At 42.8% G+C, this 25,706-nt stretch overlaps 2 protein-coding genes across 2 annotated transcripts in view; both read left to right on the top strand.

Annotated features, from left to right (window-relative positions):
- LOC138772034 (keratin, type I cytoskeletal 14-like) overlaps positions 1–5,228 on the top strand; it is a 29,264-nt gene extending 24,036 nt beyond the window's left edge. Inside the window, exons 6-9 of the mRNA XM_069952116.1 lie at positions 162–382; positions 1,077–1,099; positions 2,239–3,896; positions 3,928–5,228. Of these exons, the coding sequence (XP_069808217.1) occupies positions 162–382; positions 1,077–1,099; positions 2,239–2,330 (336 nt within the window). The 3' untranslated portion in view covers positions 2,331–3,896; positions 3,928–5,228. The remainder of the gene's footprint in view (positions 1–161; positions 383–1,076; positions 1,100–2,238; positions 3,897–3,927) is intronic.
- Positions 5,229–7,722: 2,494 nt separating this feature from the next.
- Positions 7,723–25,706, top strand: part of LOC138773018 (keratin, type I cytoskeletal 18-like) — a 47,865-nt gene continuing 29,881 nt past the window's right edge. Inside the window, exon 1 of the mRNA XM_069953902.1 lies at positions 7,723–7,778. Coding sequence (XP_069810003.1) covers positions 7,753–7,778 — 26 coding nt within the window. The 5' untranslated portion in view covers positions 7,723–7,752. The remainder of the gene's footprint in view (positions 7,779–25,706) is intronic.

Here is a 25,706-nt window from a genome sequence, read left to right as displayed (position 1 = left end):
TCACAAATAAAATGTCTGGTAATCAGAACACAAAACCATATTTTGGCAATGTAATATGACCCACCAGCCAAGTACATAGAAACAAAGATAGATAATCAACTAAGCGCCTACCATGTAAAGATCTTGCCAATTCTTGACAATAAATTTATTTCACCTTCTAGAAACATGGACTGGAGAAATCTTTGGAGGAGACCCGATGTAACTCAGCAGAACATCTTGAGAAGATCCAGGTGCTAATCTGCCAGTATGAGGCTGAATTGAGCAAAGTCAGATATGATCTGGAAAGGCAGAACAGTGAATATAAGATTCTCCTGGATATAAAGAGTCGTCTTGAGAATGAAATTAACACATATCGCCGACTGATTGATGGAAGTAATAGCAGGTATGGCGACAGGCAAGGCAGAGGAATATCAATGCGTTCTTTGTTAATTCTAACAAAATGATGTTATTACAAGGTTTTCAAATAACAAAGTGACTAGTTGGAGAGTTTATGACCAATGGGAAACTAAAAATTTGGACCAAGAAGTGGTAGTGCCAACTATGCGGCAATGTGTCAGTTTAAGTAGTAAAATGGGTGTGACCAATAGCCTGAATGGACCACCAGTAATAAGCCGTAATCTGTACAGAAATTTGGCAGTAAATTTTTTCTACAGCACCACCACTGGGGAACTTGAGCATTACATAGTTACCACTTGAGTCAGTTTGTCTATGCCTATGTAAGCGGGACAGAACAGGTCCTCTAGAACAAGGGACACCCTTTGCAGTCTTTCTCCATTCCACTGGCCAAGAGATGACTGGGGGAGTCTAAACAGAAACCTAAAGTTATTGACTAAGAATTTTTTTTTTTTTTTAATTGACTTAAGAATTCTTTAAAAGAGTAAATAACATAAAAGTGGGTTTTCTAAATTGGACACCAATTTTATATCATATTAAATCTTTTCAAACATAGTTGTATTGATCCCCAACCACTTTCACTATAGCTGAATAGTCAAAATAAAATGTCTAAAAAATAGATTGAACCTGCATTCACCCATTCTATATTTACCTATATTCCTGTTTTTCTTTCTATATTTCAGTGACATGTCTACTCATTATACAGGTAATATTTAAATTTTATTAATTCTTTAGTTTGTATATACATTTTTTGTTGTACATTAATTGGGATATTGGTTGTTAAATGGGTTGTTAAAAAAAATACAAGACTGGCAGGGGGTGGGGGAAACATTATAAAGAATCTACACTTACATGTCCCTGTTCCTCTGCAACGTAGCATCAATTCACTGACCACCCCCTACGCTCCAGTTTCTCCCAACTTTCTGCATCATCACGTCCTGGCGGGAAGTACCCACTCTGGAAAGTTTCTCAGCCAGAATGTACAATGACAGGAGCGGGAGACCAGCGGTGGTCAGTGAGCTGGTGATGCTAGGCTGAGGGGGCACAATGATGAGTAAGTATAGATTCTTTATTATGTTCCCCCCAGCCCCTGTCTTCCCTAGATTATTAGAGTTACTTGGAGTTCTGCTTTAAAGGAAACCTAAACAATTGCTACAGTGTTGGTTAGGCCGACTACCTAAGGTGTATGGCGGTCTCTTGACTCTCTACTGACAGAAGATGTCAGGAGATCTGACTACTGAAACCTCAAATGATCATGAGAACAGGGGTCCTGAGTAGAATAATGGTCAGATGTGTGCACTTCCACTCTATTCACGTAGTGTTTATATTTGGAACTTGATAACTCCCATGTTGTGCTTGCCAAGGATCTGGGGGGAGGTCAGACCCCCAGAGTTCCTACAAATAGGGGATAAATGTTGTTAGTTGGACATCCCCTATAAAGATATTGTCCTCTAAAGACAACTCTAGACATCATAAGGCCCCGTTCCCACTGAGCAAAGCTAGCGGAATTCCGCGACGGAATTGTCCGCCGCGGAATGCCGTTAGCCTCCCGCTCATAATGGGACTCTATGGGAGGCGCGCGCTGCTGCTCTATACGCGCTGAAGAATGAACATGTTCATTCTTCAGCGCGGACAGGGCAGGAGCGCGCGCCTCCCATAGAGTCCCATTATGAGCGGGAGGCTAACGGCATTCCGCGGCGGACAATTCCGTCGCGGAATTCCGCTAGCTTTGCTCAGTGGGAACGGGGCCTAAAGAAGATCACGCCACCTCTCTGAGCCAGAATGAACCCTATCATTTCATCTCTAGCTAAATGCCATAACAAATAAACACTTCTGCCATTTCAGATACAAACCGAAAAGTCAAGACCATAGTTCAAGACATGGTCAACGGAAGAGTGGTGAACGCCAGGATTTCCGAGATACCCCAGAAACTGTGATGGAACACTGGAGTCTTGGGATGCAACGCGTTTCACATCACAAACAGATGACAGAGACCCTGTTTACATGTGCCAATATTTATAATTAATGTACAGTGGGACTACTCTAATACATACCTGTCCAGAGAGATATTTATTGATGAGAACACAGGGAAGCTATGTACAGTGTGGGGGTTGTCTGTTAAATGCTACAGAATGATGTCAGTCCTTCTCATATTATTATAATCATAGGGTACATTTTTTATGCTGGGTCTTTTTGTAAGGGTTTCGTATAGAAACATGTTCCCGGAAATGTGATTTTTTTTTTCTTTGCTATTATCTGAAGCTGGTCTTTCATACATGTTATATAGAGCCCGAAAGTCAATAGGTGTTAATGGTGACGTCTGTTCCGATGACTCCTTTTGGAAAGGAGGTATCTAATTTTGGCCACCTCTTTTCAAGTACCTTATAAGTGTTTTTGTGTTAAATAGGTGAAGACCCTTATCTGTTAACCAGAGAGCAACTCTAAAGAGTGTCTATCTTTCTGGAGGACCGAGCACCTTTATGAATTAGACAGACGGATTTCAATAGGCATTGTGTAATACTTCATTTCCCCTATGGTAGAGCTGCAAGGAAAATGAACCCTTGCTACCAGTTTCCTTCAACTGATCACAGTTGATTGCAAGGGGTCCCAGCATCGAAAACCCTGCGGTCCTTATAACGTAAAAGAATTATTCAAAGTGGACAGCCCACTTAAGACCTTAAAAAGATATTGGTATTGTTGTAAGGCCAACCTCATACTAAATGATTGTCAAGCTAAGTGTATGACTTTAGGTCTTTGTTCATAATTCAGGCCACAATACTCATTCAGATCCATCAAACAATGGATACCACCAGTATCTGTCAGACTCCATTGACTTATAGTGGGAATTGTCAGGTTCCACCAATGTGTCCGCCATTTTACTATAAAAAGAGCATTGCATGTAGCATTTTGTACTCAATTTGTGACAAAGCCAAAGATGAATAAAATAAAAAATATGGTATCCCCAATATGGGTTGATGTCATTGATCGCAAGGTCAATACACATAAGCTGAGTAGTCAAGGGTACAAAATAATTAGGAACATACAACAAAGAGGGAAGTCTCCATAGCGTGTTCTCAGACTATTTAACTGCATAGGTTATATTTTATAGATATAGTTATAAACTTTAGGTTATAGAAATTTATTTTAATCAAAGTTTTAGTTTTATTGAATGTTTGATATGTAAAAATGTACATTGGGCCTTAAAACCAAAGTGAGGTGGAGCAAAAGAGAATAAGGAGGTGAAGCAAAGGAGAATAATTAGAATAATTTAGATTATAATTAATTAGGTTTTTAGCTTTCATTTCTTTCCAGAATTTCATGATTATATTTAAAAAATTAAAATAAAATTGGTAGTAGCCATATTGGAAGCATGACAGGAAGTGCAGTCACATTGGTTGCCACTTTTGACTAGCAGAAATGGATGGCAAATTTTTATTATGTATTTTATTTTTTCATAGTATAAAATAAGACTGTACGCGTGAACAATCTAGCAAGTATATAAGGCAATATCATATCCTTGTTGAAGTATATAAGGCAAAGAGAGAGAATGGCTTTCGGCATGGTACAGCTAAGCAGCAGGCCCATTGGTGGAAAACAAGGTCAAGACCATCACTGGAGATTCCCTTTAACTACACCACTCATTTGAACCCCCAAATTGTCATAGGTCAGGCCCATAACGTATCTGATTTTACATTCATATTTCTATCTATCTTTTTCAATTTCACATACTGAGCTAGTTTGTCCCTTTTTTCATATCTTCCTTATTTATATTTTCTTACTATGTTAATCAAGTATTTTTTTTACGTACAATTTTTTTTTCAGCCTATGAAATTTCTATTCATATCTTAGAACTACATAGATGTTCTACCTGCTCTCATGATAGGTTAGATAGTAAATTACATGATAAAAAAAAACAGAATTACTGTAGATCTATTTACAGATTAAAGTGAGTGGATGGAAGGAGCAGGAATCACAGGCTTTGTTTATGAGTGGGTGGGGAAAACAGGGCTCACAGCCTTTCTCAATGGTTGGGTAGGGGGTGAGGAAAATGGTTGTTTTTGAGTGGACACAGAAACCAGGACAAAAATTTTCTCATGGGGTGTGTAGGAAAAGTAGGACTCACAGACGTTATCTATGAGTGGGCGGAGGAAGAAGAACCCACAGACAGGCCACACCATTGAAAGGGCAACTGTTTTTATTGTAAGGCCACCATTTAACAGCAAATAACATCAGTTAGTAGACAAATAACAGCCGTTATTATACAAATAATGGCTGTGATAACAATGGCTATTTGTTGTTAAATGATGGCTGTCCCCCAAAAAACGGATGTCATTTTGATGGAATGTGAGCATAGCTTATTAGATGGAAATATTGAGCTGATAAAAAACATATTGCCCCGTCAGATTCACTAAAAGGAGCACGCCTCTTAGTGAAACCAGAAATCTACACCCGCTCCTGAGCAGCTGTAGATCTCTGCCATGATTTACGCCTGGTAAATCTAGAACAGGTTTAGGCCACACCTCCTTCCTGCCTTGCCACACCCCCGTACCCACCCATCAAGCAAGTGGGGGTTACGGAAGGCGTGCGCCAAGGAGAAGGGGCAAATTTGCACCTTCTCCCTGGTGTATGCCATGGGCGCAAGGTTAGTAAATGCCCCCTTTGTTTGTTTGTTTTTTTCCTTTTTTTTTGTAGATTTTATTCCTTTTGATAGATACAAGTAAGTTGACAGGTGAGTAATGGTATAGACTGAATATTTGCAGGTGTGAGACAGTTGTTACATATGTATGTGAGAATGCTATTTAAATTATATATATATATATATATATATATATATATATATACGCAGAAATTCCCACAGCACTCCGAAGTATCAAACAAACGTGGTTTATTGCATGGTGACACAGCACAAAAAAGTCAAAGCGACGTTTCGACGACCTCCGTCGTCTTTTTCAAGCGTGACTAAACAGCAAACAACAGATCCTTTTATACAGGTGTATTAATTAGTGTTACACTGTGATAGGTGCATTGGTGCACGTGACTAAGGTTTGACAAACAAACGAATAAAGTTTTTTGTAAAAAAATCAATACAAGTGAATACATGAGTACACAAATCATGTGTACAAGTGCTCAAGTGTAGTGAGAAATAGCTTGAGCCGGACGGCAAAGCATCCTCCAACATAATAATATAAATCATAACAGTCTTGTCTTTAAATAATTCCTTCAATAATTCTTTGTAGCGGCTCCGGCTCACCACCAATGGAGGAGGAACATAAACCTTTCGGCAGTAGTGCGCATGTCAGCGCTCTGTGCATAGTAAGTTGCACCCATCATGTCTCGATCCCAAGTGGGAATATTGGTTGTAGTAGTCGTGGTGGATCATGGTGCAGGTCGCTCAAACAGCTCTAAGCAGAAAAGCAGCATCACCCCGAACCATCATCACAGTCGGTACCGCCGCTACTGCAAAGAAAGCTGATATTTTCCATGCCGACCACATATATTTATGGAAAATATCAGCTTTCTTTGCAGTAGCGGCGGTACCGACTGTGATGATGGTTCGGGGTGATGCTGCTTTTCTGCTTAGAGCTGTTTGAGCGACCTGCACCATGATCCACCACGACTACTACAACCAATATTCCCACTTGGGATCGAGACATGATGGGTGCAACTTACTATGCACAGAGCGCTGACATGCGCACTACTGCCGAAAGGTTTATGTTCCTCCTCCATTGGTGGTGAGCCGGAGCCGCTACAAGGAATTATTGAAGGAATTATTTAAAGACAAGACTGTTATGATTTATATTATTATGTTGGATGATGCTTTGCCGTCCGGCTCAAGCTATTTCTCACTACACTTGAGCACTTGTACACATGATTTGTGTACTCATGTATTCACTTGTATTGATTTTTTTACAAAAAACTTTATTCGTTTGTTTGTCAAACCTTAGTCACGTGCACCAATGCACCTATCACAGTGTAACACTAATTAATACACCTGTATAAAAGGATCTGTTGTTTGCTGTTTAGTCACGCTTGAAAAAGACGACGGAGGTCGTCGAAACGTCGCTTTGACTTTTTTGTGCTGTGTCACCATGCAATAAACCACGTTTGTTTGATACTTCGGAGTGCTGTGGGAATTTCTGCGTATACCTACTTGGAAGCCGTGGTCTCGGCCACCTGCTGGCACCCACCGCAAGTGATCTGTAGTGCTGCTCCAAGATACAAGTTTTCTATATATATATATATATATATATATATATATATATATATATATATATATATATATATATATGCCCAAGTATAAATGTATAAAATAGATGTTGTACTCCATCGGTTTCTGTGTATTTGAGAATTGCTGTAGGTGGATAGATAATTCAGAGCTGTAAAGTTATGTGAACTGTAAGAACTTACCTGTTATCTATACATATCTGTGAATAAATCTATGTCCCTCTTATCTTGTCATTTTCCTATCTATAATTCCAATAAAATCCTATTCTAACACATTGTGTGAGCTTATTTTAAGGCTAGGCAGTATCAGATCTCATATATGGCAGTACAAACAAAGGGATAGGTAACATTTCATAGATGAAAGTACCTGTATACTCACCAATGCATTTTAATGATACCGTAATGTCCATCAAAAGAAGCTAGGTGTTTAAAAAGTCCCTGTCACTTAATAAATAATAAAAAAAAAGATAGGGACATATCAAAAGCAATGATCAGTTGGGGTCTGGGTGTTTTGATCTCCACTGATCCCAAACCAGAAATAGAAAAAGTGCTTGGGTGAGTGCTTCACTCTTGGTTAGCATTGAGCGAACGTGTCAAGATATTTGGGTTCGGCAATGTTATCTGAATCCGAACACTAATCATTTGATACCCTGTGACTGCAGAAGTTGCACATTTTCCTGGCAGGTCTAGGGCGGTATCCAAATTCTGCAGCTGTGAGGAGTCAAACAATGAGCATTTGGTATTGGACAACTGTTGCAGAACCCAAACATTTTGACAGGTTCGCTCAGGGCCATAGCTGGGGGGGCAGGGGGGGGCAGCTGCCCTGGGGGGGCGCCATCACAGGGAGCAGAGAGAGAAGGATCACAGTGGATGAGGCAGCCTGGAAGCGTCCTGCCCTCTGTCATTGTGAGGAGGCAGGGAACGATTTTTACTTCATCAAAAGAGGTATTTTCCATACTGTACTGGCTCTTGGCTGCTGTTTAGTCATAATTTGCGCAAAATCGCAGCTTTTTTACCACAATTTTGCGCAAATTAGGGCTAAACAGCAGCCAGGAGACAGTACAGTAAAGAGATGGTGAAGGACCTTGACATGTAACTATGATGTCACCGCAGGTCCTGTATGTACACTGCACTATGGAGGAGGAAGAAAGAAGATACAGGTGTGTGGGAAGGGGAGGACAATCAGGAGTGTACAGTCTGGGGAGGGGAGGGGGACAGGGTTACATTTGTCTGGGATGGGGGGGCACACAAGAGAGTTGGGGTCCAATGTCTATTTAGGGGTCTGGCTGTACATTATTCCATACTTAACCCCTTAATAACTGCCCTATTTAAATATATATCACATTTATATAAACCTTACCTAGTATCTGCAGGGGTAGGGAACCCTGGCTCTCCAGCTGTTGCAGAACTACAACTCCCATCATGTCTGGACAGCCAAAGTTTTAGCTTTGACTGTCTATGTCTATAAAGCACCTGTACTTGTCATTTTTCTAAATTATTTCTATTTTGAATTTGGTGATGGAAAACCTTACTGGAGGTATTACTGCTGCTGTCTCCGCTGCTGAGTGGAGTTGATCGAACCTCGGGAAATCCTAGGTTCTATAGAACTCGAACATTCACAAACCTACAGCATTAGATTGGTGATGCCTTCCTGGTCCGTGGGGAAGGAGGAGACAGCCCGGGTACCGCCTGGAATTCCAGGATTCAGCCTTTGTAATAGCTGGGTACTCTCCTCCTTACCCATGGACCGGGAAGGCATCAGCAATCTAATGCGGCGGGTTTATGAATGTTCGAGTTCAATCGAACCTAGGATTTCCCGAAGTTTGATCAACTCTACTGCTGAGCGTACCTGTGCATTAGGAGACGGCACCATAGAATCACATTACACTGGGTGTCACACTGGAGATAAATCAGGAAGCTTTGCCTCCTAATTCACAGGTACAGACAGCAGGGAGCGGAGAAAACAGCGCCTCCTCAGGTATACAGATAGCAGGGAGCGGAAATCAGCGCCTCCTCAGGTACAGACAGCAGGGAGCGGAGAAAACAGCGCCTCCTCAGATACAGACAGCAGGGAGGGGAGACAATGCCGCCTCCTAATTCACAGGTACAGACAGCAGAGAGCGGAGACATCGGCGCCTCCGTTGAGGTACTTAGGGACCAAAATTTAAATGGGAACATTCCAGGTACACAGTAAATATGACATTATGTATCCCATATTGTGAACACCACACTAGTACTGCCGGTAGAGATGACTCACCTAAACTTCATAAAAAAAAAAAATATATATATATATATATATATATATATATATATATATATTTATATATATATACATGGGCCCCCCTGTGCTTCCTGTGTATACAGGGGGGGGGGGGGCAAATTGAATATTTGCCCCGGGTGCAAGAGAGCCTAGCTACACCTCTGGATTCACTCAACACTATTCTTGGTCTCACTGTAATCTCAAATTCAATGGAACCTGTCCCCTATAGCGAGATGGCAAAGGAAGTGAGCCTGGCTCTATCTAATAATTATGGAGGGTCTTCTCACCCAGACCCCTACCCTTTAAAACTTTTAACATGGCTCTAGGATACGTCAAAAGGTTTTTTTTTTGTTTTTTTTTAAGTGACCGTGGCTATTTACCATACTGCATTCTGGTCACAGCTCTGTAAAGCCCCATCAGGGTCTACTTCTCAGGGGGGTAGAATACAAGACATTATCTAAACCTATCGAAAAGTGTTTATTTTCCTATAACACCACCTTAGGAGACATCAAAAATTACACAGTGCCTATTCAAATCTGAGTTGTCTGTATAATGCAGGACAGGTCCTCTAGAGCACAATACTTTGAAGTCACTCTACTTCAAGAGGTGATGAACCTGAAGAAAGGGACTCCTCTATTAATGCCCTGATTCCCTAATGTGGTATATGAAAATAGGTTTTCTAGACTAAAGTACCCATTTGACATCCTGGTACAATATAGTTAGGGCATTAGCAGGGAGTTTGGCTTCTACTCAGTGGTGTACCAAGAGAGATACATTTAGAGAGACAGCATCTGCTTCTTGAACAGGCCTTCGAAAATATGTTACAATATTTATAGTCTAAGGCTTCATGCACCCTTGACTTTAGGCGTTCCATCTGTCTTTTTTTGTTTTTATTGAAAAAAAAAAGGACTACCTACTTCAACTAGAACCCTAGTGCAGAGTCACCATCATAGCACACTGGTGGTAATGCTGTCAAAGGCCCATGCCAATAAAGAGTTCATCCACCTGTGGGCTTTTGCCCAACCTCTACCAACTAGTGTTGAGCCAACTTGCTGAATGCTCTACATTTGACTCCCACTGCTTGGAAAAGATGGATACAGTTCTAGGGCTTCCAGAAAAATATGGAAATGTTTTCCACGACTCCCTAGGGCTGCATCCAACTTTTCCAGCCACTGCAAGTCATGTGCCGAATGTTCGGGTTCATCCAAACCTGAACATTCGATAAGTTCACGCAACACTACTTTCAATCAATCACTGTGTGACAGCTCCTAAGATTTGTTAATGCATTGAATGGACTTTTTATGAAAGCCAATGATGGGCTAACCAGGTGAATTCCTGGTTCCTAAAACGGTGGTGGATATATAGGCTCCAGTTAGTGTCCTGCTTCTCTTCTTCCACAGAGACACTTTATATATCATATGAACCAGAAAGAACATATTAATTCACACGGTTGCTATAACCACTATCTCAGGTGCCCACCTATTATATATGCCGTAGATTATAATTTGGAGTCTTATGGACATAATACAGATTTCATTGGTGGCTGACTAGTTTTATTTGAATTAACATTTGGGAAGGTGACCGTATCTTTGTCCTCCAACTAGAGACATGACTATGCGTTACAGACGGTGAGAAGGTAATTAGTCTTAATATCCTAATTTGCCTGAAATTAAAAGTAACAATTTATGAGATTTTCTTTTAATTAAGATTTGAGTTTATGTGATTGAACTAATTATTCTGTTACCTAAAACAATTATCCAATGTGCAGGAACAAGTGATTCACCAGCTGTAAAGCTTAACAGGAAGGAAAAGAATGTAGCGTTTTAGAAAATTACATGAGGGGACTAGGTGAATCGCTGGGAGGGGGCATTGCCAGCCTTAGATATTCGTTCTGAACTTTGCAAACTATTTGCAAAGTTTGAAACAAGTTTTTAAAGATGGCGTCCACTCAATAAAAAAAGGCTGAGACAGGACAGTGATGAGGCCATTGAGTGGGCTGTCACTCTCGTCTCAGGACTGACAGCCAACCACTGGCCACGGTGCTGTCCTGTCTCAGTCATAGATTGGCTGAGTGGGCTGGGGGCAGCTGCCAGGGACACTTGAGAAGGAGGATACCTTGGGAGTGTGGACATGTAAGTAGATATGCGAGCAGCTGAACCGCAATAAAATAGTTAAACACCTGCAATCATTTAACTGTTTTAGTGTGGTTCTTTAAGGCTCTGTTCGGACGATTTGAAGTTTGCTCATCTCTACTTATTTTGAACATCCACAATCAGAGGTCACAGTGGTGACCCGCCTTAGATGGTGGTTGGTTGGGTGGGCATTTCCTTTATGTTGCGACATAGAAGAGGCACCCTCAGCACAGCCACTGGTGGGGGATCGGGTGAGTACAGTTTTTTTTCCGGTTAGACTGGCACTCTGGGCAACATATAAATATTATACTTTATATTATATTATCAGGGGCGGACACATAGGGCCCCTGTGCAAAAAATGTGCCTGCCCCCCATAAGCAAACCATGACACCATACTCCTGACTGCCCCCCATCCCCACACACACTACCCATCCTGACTGCCCCCTATCCCCTCACACACTACCCATCCTGGCTGCCCCCTATCCCCACACACACTACCCATCATGGCTGACCCCATCCCCACACACACTACCCTTTCTGGCTGCCCACCATCCCCACACACACTACCCATCCTGGCTGACCCCCATACCCACAGACACTACCCATCCTGGTTGACCCCCACTCCCACACACAATAACCCACCTGGCCCCCAGTAGTCCTCCAGGTCAACAGGATACCCGATGCCACGATCGGCAATGTACAACTGCCAGGTGATGCCAGCAGTGCGCATCCCGAGGCAGCGCAGGAGCGTGGTGTGACGAGTGTGGTATGTAGGGCGGGCCACGGCTGCTGGAATCTTGGCGCTGGTGGGCCGTGGGTGGCAGGACATCTGATCGGGCACCTGGTACATGGGTGGATGGACACAACATATCACCTATGAACAGGCTGCACAAGTGATATGTCAGCCACTGATACTTATCCAGAATACCCCTTTATAGGGCTTCTCATGCCTCAAGAAGTCCCCAGTGTTATAGATGTGAAAGCTGGGGGCCCTGTTAGAGATTTTGTGCTAGGGCTCAGGTGTTTCAGGTTCTGCCCCTAAGTGCTGTAATAATAATCAACCATCTCAGATCACAAGCTGTTCCTCCTATGTAAACATCATGACCTGCACCTTCTTGTCATGCAGGATAATAAAAGTGTCAAGAAATAAATTATAACATATACGCTCGAATAATCACACAATCTCATTTCCATACATAAATCCAGAATCCGACCCTCAGCTAAGTCAACTAGATCTGTTAACAAGTGAGGTGTCTGTAATAATGCCAGGAGGCAGCTTAAAGTGAAAGATTTATATCAGATCTCCTGAATTAATCAGCCCATCCTGGAAAAACTTCATATGAGGTCATATAACAAGTGATAGGAACCCTAGGTATAGAGTGGCAACTATACTTCACATGCTCCATCATATGACACTACCTTACTATGGACCGGGAACCGTAAGGGGGGGTACGAGCTATGATAGGACTTTGCACAGTGAATAGTTTAGGTGTCTCATTTAGGTGCTGTTGATGAGGGTCTGAACTAGAGATGAGCGAACCTGGAGCATGCTCGAGTCCATCCAAACCCAAACTTTCGGCATTTGATTAGCGGGGGCTACTGAAGTTGGATAAAGCCCTAAGGCTATGTGGAAAACATGGGTATAGTCATTGGCTGTATACATGTTTTCCAGACAACCTTAGAGCTTTATCCAAGTTCAGCAGCCCCAGCTAATCAAATGCCGAACGATCGGGTTCGGATGGACTCGAACTCGAACCCGGTTCGCTCATCTCTAGTCTGAACGGGTACCATGTCTAAATGAGGAGATCACCAAGCTGGCATTAGGAGTCTTATGGGCCATGCGGTCCTTAGGGGAAAAAAGGTATGCAAAGTAGTTGGTCTCCAAAAGGAAAAGAACCAACTCACAGTTTCCCTATAAAGGAGAGTCTAGCTTTATCTCTTGACATATTTTGCTGCCCACAGCAACCAGTTACATCTCAACATTTTACAGGACTAGGTAAAGGGGTACTCCATAGAAATTTATATTCTAACTGTGCCCATGGTGCTGTCTCATTGTCAGCCATATGCTGCAGGCACTTCCTTGTGTCAGCACAAGGACCTTCCTGCTCAGCCAATCAGTGGCTGAGGTGGCACACTGCTGTGGCTACTGATTGGCTGGGAAGGTCTTTATATTACACCAATACAAGAAATTGCTGCACAGCGGGGGGACTGACATTAAGGTGGAACAAGGAAGATTGGAAGTGTTTACGTTTTTTTTTTTTTTTAACCTACTCTGCACTGTGAGCACAGTTAGAAAAAAAAAAAAGCATTTATCTGTAAACCCCTTTAAAGCTGTGCTGTGATTGGTTACTATTGGCAGGTTTTTTGTTTTTTTTTTAGTTCAGTGGACACTATTTGTTAAAGTTTCTCTTTTAGACAGTCTTATTAATCTATGTATTTTCTGAAGACTTAAAGGGATTTTCCTCAAACAAGGGCAGCCTTAAGCACCGCCAATGAGGCCAGTGATTTGCTGTTGTGTCCCAAGCTGATTATACATGGACATTATCAGGACAGTCCATAGGTGGTGGTGACACTGGACCAGGTGTGAGTGGAGGGGTTCCTGGGAGATTTTATCCAAGAAGCTAGAAACCCCCTTTAATTCTGTACTCTTTGATATGACTCAGTATCATCAGCCATTTCAGTAGAATGTAATATAATATTCTCCCACACTCACATGAGCGTAACATCACCTCCCAGCAAATAATAAAAGCCGTTCCCACATTGCATAAACAGTTTCTCCAGGGTGAGGGAGAGATGAAGTCATGGTATTAATCCAGCATCGAGTGCTGGACAAACTGGATCTGCCAGCTCACGGATTGTTCCTACCACCTGATATAAATCAGATAATACATTGTGCGGCTACATCTCAGCGTTAACCCCTGTTTATTTATAAACCAGATTATATTCTCTATTTCCCGATAAACTCCGCCCCCTTAAATAAAACATTTACATTGAATTTTACTACACAATTTATGATAACAACATTAACCCCTTAAAGGATTATGACGGATTCAGAATCGATCGATGCTTTCAAGATCTCTGCTTGCTGTCATCCTACAAAAATTAGAACATTTGCTTACTTCTAGTGAATACACAGCTTTAATACACATACTGGAACTGTAATTATTTCTGCCTACAGGGCTTGTTTGTAGTCTGTTACCATGGAGACACATAAATCTGCATAGGAGCTGTAGACACAAAATGGAGAACAAAAATTGTTCCCGAATGCTATATTTTAATTGCAAAAGTGTACTCACCCTTTAAGTCTGTGTTCATTATTTTTGTTTTCTAATTGTTCTAATCTGGAGAAAAGTATCAGTTTTCATAAGTTTTCGCTTTTTGCAATTCTGCAGCTGACAAATCCTTTAACAAGTCCTAGTTCTATATTCTTTCGCCAGTGTTTTGGTAGTGGTGGTTTACTTGCTCCCTCTATGGGACTGAACTGGTACTGCTGGCAATATCCTGACTTCTACCGGTTTTTCATGCCTCATACAATGACTATGAGGATGAGAGGTTAAGGCGACATTAATGCATTCAAAATAGGGCTGTAATATAGAAACAAGTTGGGGCAGGTGGTCACTAGTTTTCTGGGCTGCAGGAGGTGGGTGATATGGGTGGGCTATAAGAGTGTGGTACAGCTTTTGTAAGCTTTATATTATTCTAGGCACTAGAAAACTCTCACAGAAAGTAAGCATACAGAATGTGAGTAGACTTGTCTGATGAAGTCAGCAACCATGTACAGCACAGAGATATCACAAATAATGACGAAACAGCCAAAAATAAATAAAATAATCATGTCTATTATTATGTTTTGAACTACTGCCCCCCAGCATGAATTATCTTCTTATATATCAGTGGTCCCTACACATACGATATTAATTGGTTCTGGAACCAAGACCATTCTATGTTAAAACCATTGTATGTTGAGACCAAAACCCTATAGAAAACTGGTAATTAGTTCTGAAGCCCCTTGATGATGGTAAAGCAGACCTCGTTATAAATTCAACCCTCTTCCTTGAAGCTTCAACATCCAACCACTGATCCACCATATTTGTGTATTTGCCCCCAGCCGCCCACTACTGGCTCAGGACCCCACTCTAAAGATGATCAGTATATGATTAAAACCACACCACTCCCCTTGACACCACAGTGACGGGAGCTCACATACCAAACTTCTCGGATAAACCAATACATCAGGTATTACTTTCCCATGTACCCCCTCCATCAATTTCTAAGACCAACCCCTAGAACCCCCATACCCCCCAACATCACAAGCATACCTTAGGCCTTTCAAGTATGCGAGCTCCTTCACAACAACACCCACTCCTGTATAGCGAAACCCAACAAATTTGTACCCACGGCATTCAGGTGAATCCATCACCCAGCCAAAAATTACCCTCTCCATCCTCCAAATGCAAATGCCGAGCCACCACTTCCCCATTGTGGGATACAAAACCTCCAATCGCCCTATTAACTTCAACCCACAATAAATCACACCAGATGAGGCCATACATAAGACCTGTACCGCCCCAACTCCCACCGGCCTATACGCCATACCACATCTGCCCCCAGCTAACCTCCTCCGTAGCCACTCCAATCCTAAATAAGTGAGGAGCTAACGCTGACCCATCCAGCCCCAAGACAGTCAAACACTTCATGAACACTGCGGTGAACTGAAACTTTGACAGAAAAGCCCCACCCAAGTGTTGCAATAAAGGGCCCCTTGTCAAATCTCCAAACAACAAGTAAGCCCTCAAACAACCCACCAGGCACATTAGGGACCCTGGTACTTCCCTCAAACTTCCTGCCGGCCTGATCCGTTTTAAATCGTCTAATCCAAAAAAAACACCAGGTCATCCTCCCTAAGCAAGCCACTTGCTCTAGTGATCGACAGGGACACCAACTCCCCAACTCTGAACACTCCAAAAAAGGCCCATAAAAAGGTTAGCCCAAATAATGACACCTCACTATTCAGGTACCAAACCCCAGACAAACAAGTAACAATATGCTCTAAAAGTGTGAAAGAAACTGGCCTCTGCAAATTAGGCTTTGCCTTGTCCTTTCGAAAAGCTCTAAGCTCTGGAGCCACTAAGAAATCCTTAGTCACATCCCAATATCCCCTCAAATTGACCCAAAAAACCAGTGCCGCAATGAAACAATTAACCCGGGCCACTGACTGGCGAGAGAGAGAATCAGCGATGGAATTCTTGGGGGACATGTGCGGCACAGCAGCTGGTTGGTGCCTGATGGTCGGAGTATCTTTAGTGACGTTGTGGCTGCTAGGTGGGAGTGGGTGCTTGGGCACTGGTCACAGTATCCTGAAGAGATGTAGATACCCACCCCTGGTCAATCAGGTGCTGCTTCCGCAGGTTTGGATAACCCAAGTATAACCTGGTGTGTAGGTGCAAAAATGACTGACAGAGTCCAGCAGCTTAACCAAAATAGTGTCCATTTACTAAGATACTTTTCCAATGCAAATACAGAATAAAGCTTTTTGTAACTGCAGGTGCAGGTGAGAGTTAAAAGCAGTTGTAACAGCAGAGGTGAGAGTAGAGGAGAGTCTTGAGGGCCCTGTCCAATGTAGCTTTGTATTCTGCCAGGATAGTGTGGGTAAGAAAAGAAGAAAAAAAACTCATACTCACGTTTCTGACCACCTAATGCCCAACAGTGTTGGGTTACCCATCCTATAAAGGTAGTACAAGGCCCCAGGTCCCTGTGCTGGGTGAAGCAGACTTCCTGAATCATTTCAGGAGAGCCGTGCGTTACGCAGTAGAATACGTAGGCTAATTGCAGCTTTGTTCTACTGGGGTGCCTAACTGGATAAGGGTCACTGCCCTGTATGGTGTTGAGAATATCCCTGGCATAGACAAGGTGATCTTCAGAGGACGTCCTTTCCTTCTGAGGCGTATAGCAATGCATGCTAGTGGTTACTTGCATAAGAAAAATAAGTTAAGTCTCTTGGTCCCTGACAAGGGTCCTGTCCAGTGGCGTAGCTATAGTGGTCACCATGGTCGCCATGGCGACTGGGCCCACCAGCTGGGGGGGCCCGGCCAGGCCCCCCTCTGTCACCTCACTGTATGGTGAGCGCAACTGATTGCATCCATGGGTCACACAGACCTAAGGATGCAACTGCTGCAGATAGTGCAGAGCCGAGTAAGGGTCCCTGGCCCCCTTCCTCCTAACCTTGCCTATTCCCCAGCTATGTGTCTTATGGCAGGCCAGTCCTTGTTTGTGCTTTGTGCATGGCCGGCATTAGGGATGGGGCGGGGAGGGGGTGTCAAACAGGGCTACATCTCCAAGGTGGCCCCCTGCAGCTACAGACACTCTGTCAGTGTCTGCATACATCCCCTGCCCTTACTTTTGGTCTGTGCAGCAAAAGCTGCTGTGAGGTAAGGGGATGGAGGGGAATTCTTTTTAAGGTGGAACAGGCATGACATGGTTAACATTTGCTGCTGGGCAAAGTTCAGGCTGCCTGTTTTACCTTAAAAATCTCCCCTCCCTTCAGATCACAGAAGCTCAGATGCTCTCTGCCTGCCACCACATCCAGCATCTATAGACCTGTACACTGCTCTACAGGAGAGGCATGTATATATGTGTAAGGTGTGTGTATATGTGTGTGTCATATGAACACTGTACATGTGTATATTGTGTGTAACTGTATGTTATAAATGTGTGTGTGTGTGTGTGTGTGTATATATATATATATATATATATATATATATAGCGGAGCAGCATATCAGTCAACATAATGGTGCCAGCAGACTGCCCTAACCGCGGGCTTCAGATATATCCAAAAATAGTCCGCAGCTCTCCAAAAAAACTGTGGATTTATTACATCAAATGTAGTAAGCAAACAACATTCATTAGTGATGAGCGAATACTGTTAGATCAAATAGATATTCGATCGAATAGAAACAGAAACATAGAAACATAGATTGTCGGCAGAAAAAGACCACTGGGTCCATCTAGTCTGCCCTTTTAGTATTTTCTTTCTTATTATCTTAGAATAGATATATGTTTATCCCAGGCGTGTTTAAATTCTGTTATTGTAGATTTACCAACCACCTCTGCTGGAAGTTTGTTCCAGGTATCTACTTCTCTTTCAGTAAAATAATATTTTCTCACGTTGCTTCTGATCTTTCCCGCAGATAACCTCTCACTGTGTCCTCTTGTTCTTGAGCTCAGTTTTTTACTAAAATCACTTCCCTCCTGAACCTTATTTAGTCCTTTAACATACTTAAAGGTTTCAATCATGTCCCCCCCTTCCCTTCTTTCCTCCAGACTATACAGATTAAAATCCTTAAGTCTTTCCTGATATGGTTTATGCCTCACACCCTCCACCATTTTTGTCGCCCGTCTTTGGACACATTCTATTTTATCAATGTCCTTTTTTAGGTGAGGTCTCCAGAACTGGACACAGTATTCCAGATGTGGCCTCACCAGAGCTCTATACAGCGGGATCACAATCTCCCTCTTCCTACTGGTTATACCTCTAGCTATACACCCCAGCATACGATTTGCTTTCCCCACTGCCTGGTTGCACTGGGGACTCATTTTAAGGCTGTCAGAAATCACTACCCCTAAATCCTTCTCTTCTGAAGTCTTTTCCAACACAGTACTGCCGATGTGATACTCAGATAGAGGATTCCTCCTCCCCATAGTAAGATATTCAATCTTTATCAAATAGTTCGCCAAATACTCGATAAATATTCGATAAGCGTTCAAATCCCCCAGCTTCCGTTTTTTACCTCCAAGTGGTCGAATAGATGTTTTTCAATAATCAAATACTTGTTCCGTTGACTTTAATGGGATTGGATGGGAATTACGGAGCCTGGTGAGTAAAATATATTAAAATATATTATAAATGAGGGATACTTCCAGGGGGGACTACCTTCATGCTTATGCAGAGAGGGGATCTGCCTACAATATGGGGAACAGAGAGGCATGTAACTGCTATATGGGACACAGGTATATGGATACACAGAGAGGGCCTAACTACTATCTTAAATTATATGGGGGCACACTTAAATTATATGGGGGCACAGAAAAGACCTGTGCTATATGGCAGCACAGAGCGGCCTACTATATGGAGACACTGAGGGCACTTGTCTACTATTTGGAGGCATGTATTCACCATAACTGCTTATATGGTGGAACAGAGGGGTTTCTGTTACTGTGTGAGGCAATACACACAGGATTTTGTATTCAAATGAGGCTGAGGCTTAAACCTAAAATGTTTGTCAGGCAGATCCGGCAAAGACGAGGCATCACCATGAGAAATCTTCATGATGGCCGAGCAAGATGTTGAAGAACTTTGATAAACAAAAACATGAGCAGTAATCCATGCAGAGAAGACACCTCCTGTAAATCACTGGATATATCTGTACTGCAATAACTTTAAAAAGTCTGGTCAGTGGGTTTTTGCACCCTAGTCACATATTGATATCTTATACCAAGGATAGGCTATCAATATGTGAAATTAGAACTACTATATGGGGGCAATGGGGGTATCCTTTTGCAGCAACCCTGCAGAACCTTTATATCAAAATTGTGGCAGGTCTGGAAGCCTTCACTAGGCTTCTGGCTGCAATGACAAGCACGTTGTAATAGGGAAACAGAGGGGCAGAACACAGAGGGAGCCCCCCTGTTACCTTATCACAATGTGTTTGTCATGGCAGCAAGCTGTTTGTACCAATATAAAGATAGCATCGCTTGGTTGGGGGGGGGGGGAGTTGACCTCTTGCACCAGGGCCCAAGAAACATTAGCTATGCCCCTGGTCCTGGCCTAAGCCAGGCCCTGGCTTCACTGCAGCAGGAACTGTGTCTCTTCTTTAACTCCCTCTAATGAACTGACAAAAGAACTCTTCCCACCAGGAACTAACCTCCTTTTATAGGGGCAACTAAGTATCCCTGTGATTGGTGCAGCTTTGTGTATAGAAGAGATTAGCATGAGGATAGGACAGAAAGAGAGGGAAAACAGACCTGCACCTATAAACATGTTAAAAATAACATGTGACATACAACAGTTTAACCCTGTGTTTCCTTCAGCTGTTCTGGGAACAAAGCATACAAAAAACATAGTAGTGCCACCTTGTGAGAAAAACACAGAACACCTCAGACTATATTCCACCATGAGAACCTGAACCGAGTTACTTTACCCAGGTGCAATAGCAAGTTAGCGGCACACCTGTGCTGGGACACTACACATGTACCGCCACCATCCATGCATTCAAAGACAGACAGCTAAGCACTAGATAATGCAACAGCTGCACATCCAAAGGGGATGACACTAAGCCGGAATTTATAGCCGTAAAAACTGCTATATTATCACAATTAAAACTAAGCTTTTTATCCCTGAATTTTTCCCCTCAAATCGACACTGCCACTTTAATGGGAAAATATAAAGAATAGTGAGGTTACGAACTAAACCCCGAATCAAACGACAACCCTCGCCACAACTGCACACACCACTGTCCCTGTCAATAGGCCCCGAATCCTATATTCCCAGCTTCATCAGTGAACAAGTCCCAATCAAAACAATTTACAACCGGGGCAATCATCAACGACCAAAATTCAAAAATTCATCCCAGTGCTGCCTGCTGGGGCAAACAAAACAATGAGGTGCCTTCACTCCCGACGTCACCCCCGCCAGACGCCTGCAAAAAACACGCCTCATGGGTGTAATCCTGTAGGCAAAATTTAACTTGCCCACCAAGCATTGGAGCTCTTTCAGAGGGATTTTTCTTAAGCCTTGAGCCCGCCTAGCCTCTGCCTTTAGGACTTCAAACTTATCCTCAGGCAGCCTTCACTCCTTCCTGTAGGCATCCATAGTTATTCCCAAGAACTTCAATGCAGTCGACAGACCCTCTGTTTTCTCTTGCGCTAGGGGAATCTCAAACCTGCCCACACCCAATCTGTAATGCGTCACAGATGGGAGAACAGGAAGTCGCCCAAATGATGTATGAACGACTAGGTCCTGGATCACCCATTCTAAGAGAGAACTAAAGGCCTCAAAATAAGCACACGACAACAAGCAACCCATGGAAAGGCACTTACAAAGCTCCCTCCTAATGACAGACGAACAACCTCATACTAAAGGGGTGTACCAGAAGGAGGAAGAAGGCAGACTAAATATCAGCCTTTACCATAAGGGCACCCTGACCATACTCATAAACCCAGGCCACTGCCACATAAAATGACATATACACCACCACCTGTCTATATCCAAGATGGTGCCAAGATCTCCCATCATGCATTGCACCTCAGAGCCAACTGCCAACTGTCTGCCTCATCTTGAAGTTTCTGCCCATCACTCGCTCAATCTGCTTCTGGTTTTCATTATAAACAAAATCTATCTATCCATCTACATAGATTGAAAAGACAGAGAGATGAAACCACTGTTTACTTTCTCTTATACTGCTCAGGAGGCTGTCACTGTTTTATTGTTTCCCCGCCCCTTGGTCAGGTTCTCACTGACTGTGTGAGGTCAATGGTGGGTGGGGTTAGAGATGAGGTATTAAAGCTTGGCAACAGAAGAGACAGAGAACATGTGACATGTGTCTCAGAAAGGAGGGGAGGACAGAGGGGCCAATACAGAGTGGACAAGGAAGTGAGGATTTTTCTGAAGCTTCAGGGTGTGAGTCAGGATGTGCTGCATACAAAGGGCCCAATTCATGTAATAGCAACCTATTACAATCTTAGATTATGAGTAGGACAGGATTAAATGTTTCTTAAGGGAAGTACCCCTTTAATGAGTGCTGGCACTATAAAGTGCACTATTAATGTGGTGGTGCTATAAAGAGGCACCATTGCTAAGTGGAGGGCAGTAAAAGGAGGTACCACTACTGAGTGGGAGCCTTTAAACAGGCACCATTATTAAAAAGGAGCATTCAAAGGAGGCACAGAGTGGGAAATTATCATGTGAACTATGACTAGGGACGTCATTATTAAAAGAGGCGAATAAAAAGAGGTACTGTTGCGGAGTTGTGAGGCACTGAGAAGACCTTATTACGGAGTGGGAGTACTAACAGTAGGTAGTCTTCCTAAGTGAGTACGCTAAATGTAGGCACCATTTCTGAGTGGGAGAACTAATAAAAGAGAAGGTTGCTGAGTGAGGGCACTATAATTTGCTCCATTACTGGGTGGTGGCAATTTTATTGGGACTAATGCAATTCTGTAAATTTGAACCACGCAAACCAAAGACCATCACACAGCTGTAGTGAGCCAGCCACCACTACTATATCTGGTTAGACAATACAGTACATGGGGCTTATGTTTACTGATGGTAACTGGAGTGCTAATGGAATGAGAACACTAAAAGGAGGCACCATGAATGGGAGCACTAAAAATGTATGAACTAAAAGAAGACACCATTTATCAGTGAGAGCACAAAAAGAAGGGACTGTAGCTGAGTGGGTCATTATAATGTTCACCATTACTGAGTTGGGTTAATTTTTTGGAATTGCCGTGACACTTTTACACAAAAAATTTCTGCTGATTGAGCCTTCCTAGGGGCTCGTTGGTGATAATCGGCCCATGTAAAAGGTCCTTAATATTCTGCAAAGTTAAATGTGATTGATACACTCTGCATAACAATTGTTAATCCCTTAACGATGGATGATGCAAAGTTATACCATTCATGTCCATCACTTAATGACGATCGGCATACATTTATGCAATTATCTGCAAGGAGCTTTATGAAACGAGCTCAGCTCCTAAGGGTGAGGACTTACTGCTATTAGCAGCTGGGTCCTCAACGTCAATGACGGCCGCCACAATCATGCTTGGCCGTACACCAATAACCCCTTAAATGTCAGTGACAGAAGGCTCTCTCCTGTCACTTACCGATCGGGACCCCCACAGAATCACTGCACGAGTATACTGCTTACCTCGAAAGCTGTCTGATCTTCAGTCTTCTGATAGAGTTTGCTTCAGGCAGGCTGTACCAGAAGATAGCAGAAAACAAGTGATCAAAAGTTCCAGCAACACAAATATGGTACCAATAACTAATAGATAACCAGAGATCATGGCACAAAAATGACGTCCCAGATGTTCCCGGAAGGTCGAAAAATAAAACTGTTCACAATTCAGTTAAGTTTCAATTAAAGCAACGGCTGTTCTTGTCATTAAAAAATGTTTTACACTGAAGTCAATGCAAACAACGGACGTTATTCACACAATGTATGTTGTTTTTGAATGCCAAACAATGGCCATTGTTCGTACATTGAGTGATAATAGCCTCAAAGTGTCACTGTCATTTGTAAAAACTTGTAAAAAGTTTTTGTCATATGCCGGTGTAGTTTGTGCAGCGTTGAGGCTGCTGCGTGGGTGTAAAGTTATTTGGGCTTTTGTCACGGTGGCCAGGAGTAGTGTTGGAAACCAACCCCTGGACAAATGGGCACTGCCCTTGATGTTAGGGATAACTCAAGTGTAGACAGGTGTGTACTGTAGGTGCAGGTGCAAAAATAATTGACCAGAGTCCAGTGGCTTAACCAAAATAACTTGATTTACTTGTAAAAACTTCAGTTCAATACAGAATAAACACTTGTTGTAACTGCAGGTGCAGGCAGGAGATAGTAGCAAGAAGAGTTGTACAGAGTAGAGTAGAGGAACATCGAGGGCCTTGTCCAAAGTAGTAGTTTACTCTCCCCGGATAATGTAGCTGAGAAGAGAAGACAAAGATACTCATACTCACATATAGATACTGTGGATCTGACCGTTCTTTGCCCTATAGTGTCGGGTTACCCGTCCTGTTAGGGTATTAAGAGGTCCCAGGTCGCTGCGTTGGGTTGAGCAGACTTTCAAAGATGTCCTAGAATAGCTGTGCATTACAGTAGGATACGTAGGCTTACACGCTCCCTTGTCCTACTGGGGTCAGTACCTAGCCTCAGGTATATTGCCCTGTGTGTTGCTGAAAGTATCCATGGTGTGGATAAGGTTTTCCTCAGAGGACGTCACTCCCTCTAGCATTGCATGCTAGTGGTAGTTACTTGCATAAAGAAATAGGTCTCTAGGTCCTTGACAAGGGTTCTGGCCTGAGTCAGGCCCTGACTTCACTGTTTGTTTCTCTTCACCTCTACTGACTAAAGAGAACAAACCCCTCCCACCAGGAACTAGCTCTTTTTTTTATAAGGGCAACCTAGCTACCCTATGATTGGTGGGCTGTGTGTGGGTGTGCAAGACAGAATAGACAAGATAGGAGGAAAAGTGAGGGAAAACAAGTCTGCACTTGTGAATGGAGAAAACATGTGACATAAAACAAAAATAAAATAAAGTAAAAAAGGTGAAAAGTTAGAAAAGCTATGTAAACATGCATAGTGTTGTATTTATACTGACCTATAGAATAGAGATATCATGCCAGTTGTACTGTAAAGTGCATTGCGTAGACATGGAAACCCCCCAAAAGTGATGAAAATAGCATTTTCCCCCCAATTTTACCCCATAATCTAGCAATAATCTGCCATGTTGGGCTAATTGTTGTAGTTCATTCCAGCCACTGGGTGAGCATCTCTATGTGTAAAAAAATAATAAACTCTATACATACCTCTCCACAATCCCTAGTGTCCTTTAGAGCCGGTCTCTAAAGTGACAAGCCGCTCAGCCAATCACTGTCTGAGACGGGACCATTGCAGGCAGTGATATGCTGAGCGGCCTGCCACTTCAGCGGCGGACAGACAGTGGGCAGAAGCAAGAGGGTCACTGGGGATCATGGAAAGGTAAATATAAATGTTATTATTTTACACTTTTAAAGCAAGCACTGCACAGATATCCCTAACTATATGCTGCATGATTATCAAGCGATATAATAGGCTCAGTAAGCGCTTGGTGATCTAACAGATTGGCCCTCGCTTACATTAGTAGGGGCATGTAATACGGTCCTATGAAGGGATTCTAATGATTGGTGAGCACAAAGAGCAGGCACCGTTACTAAGTGGGAGTCCATATAGCAGACACCATTGTTCAGTAGGAGCCTTAAAAGGCACCATTACTGTATGAGGGGAGTAAACAAAGGCACTCCCAAAATTCCATGTGATGCCATCAGTAGTGGGTGAGCTACAGTATAGTGCATGTGCAGGGATGAAACCAGGACATGCACATGTCCTGTCAGGGACCTAGAGACTTATGCAAGTAACTACTGCTAGCATGCAGTGCTAGACCCTTAGGAGAGAGTGACGTCTTCTGAGGAAAACCTTGTCCACGCCAGGGATACCTTTAACAACACAAAAGGTAGTATACCCGAGGCTGGGTACTGACCCCAGTAGGAAAAAGCAGTGTATAAGCCTATGTATCCTACTGTAACACATGGCTATTCTGGGATGTCTCTGAAAGGAGGTCAGATTCACAGTATCTATACGTGAGTATGAGTATCTTCTTCTTTTCTCAACTATGCTATCCCGGCAGAGTACAGTGCTACATTGGACAGAGCCCTCAAGACGTTACTCTACTCTATTAGGACAACTCCGGTTGCTACAACCTCCTTCCTGCACCTGCAGTTACCAAAGTGTGTTTATTCTGTATTGAACTGAAGTTTCTACAAGTAAATCAAGTTATCCTGGTTAAGCCACTGGACTTAAGTCAATTATTTCTTGCACCTGTACCTACACCTGTTCACACTTGGGTTATCCAAACCTCAAGCTCAGTGCCTCTTTGTCCGAGGG

This window comes from Dendropsophus ebraccatus, chromosome 14 (assembly GCF_027789765.1).
Source record: "Dendropsophus ebraccatus isolate aDenEbr1 chromosome 14, aDenEbr1.pat, whole genome shotgun sequence".
NCBI classification, from domain to species: Eukaryota; Metazoa; Chordata; class Amphibia; order Anura; family Hylidae; genus Dendropsophus; species Dendropsophus ebraccatus.
Note: the sequence above shows the minus strand (reverse complement) of the source record. Positions and strands in the feature narration are given on the sequence as shown.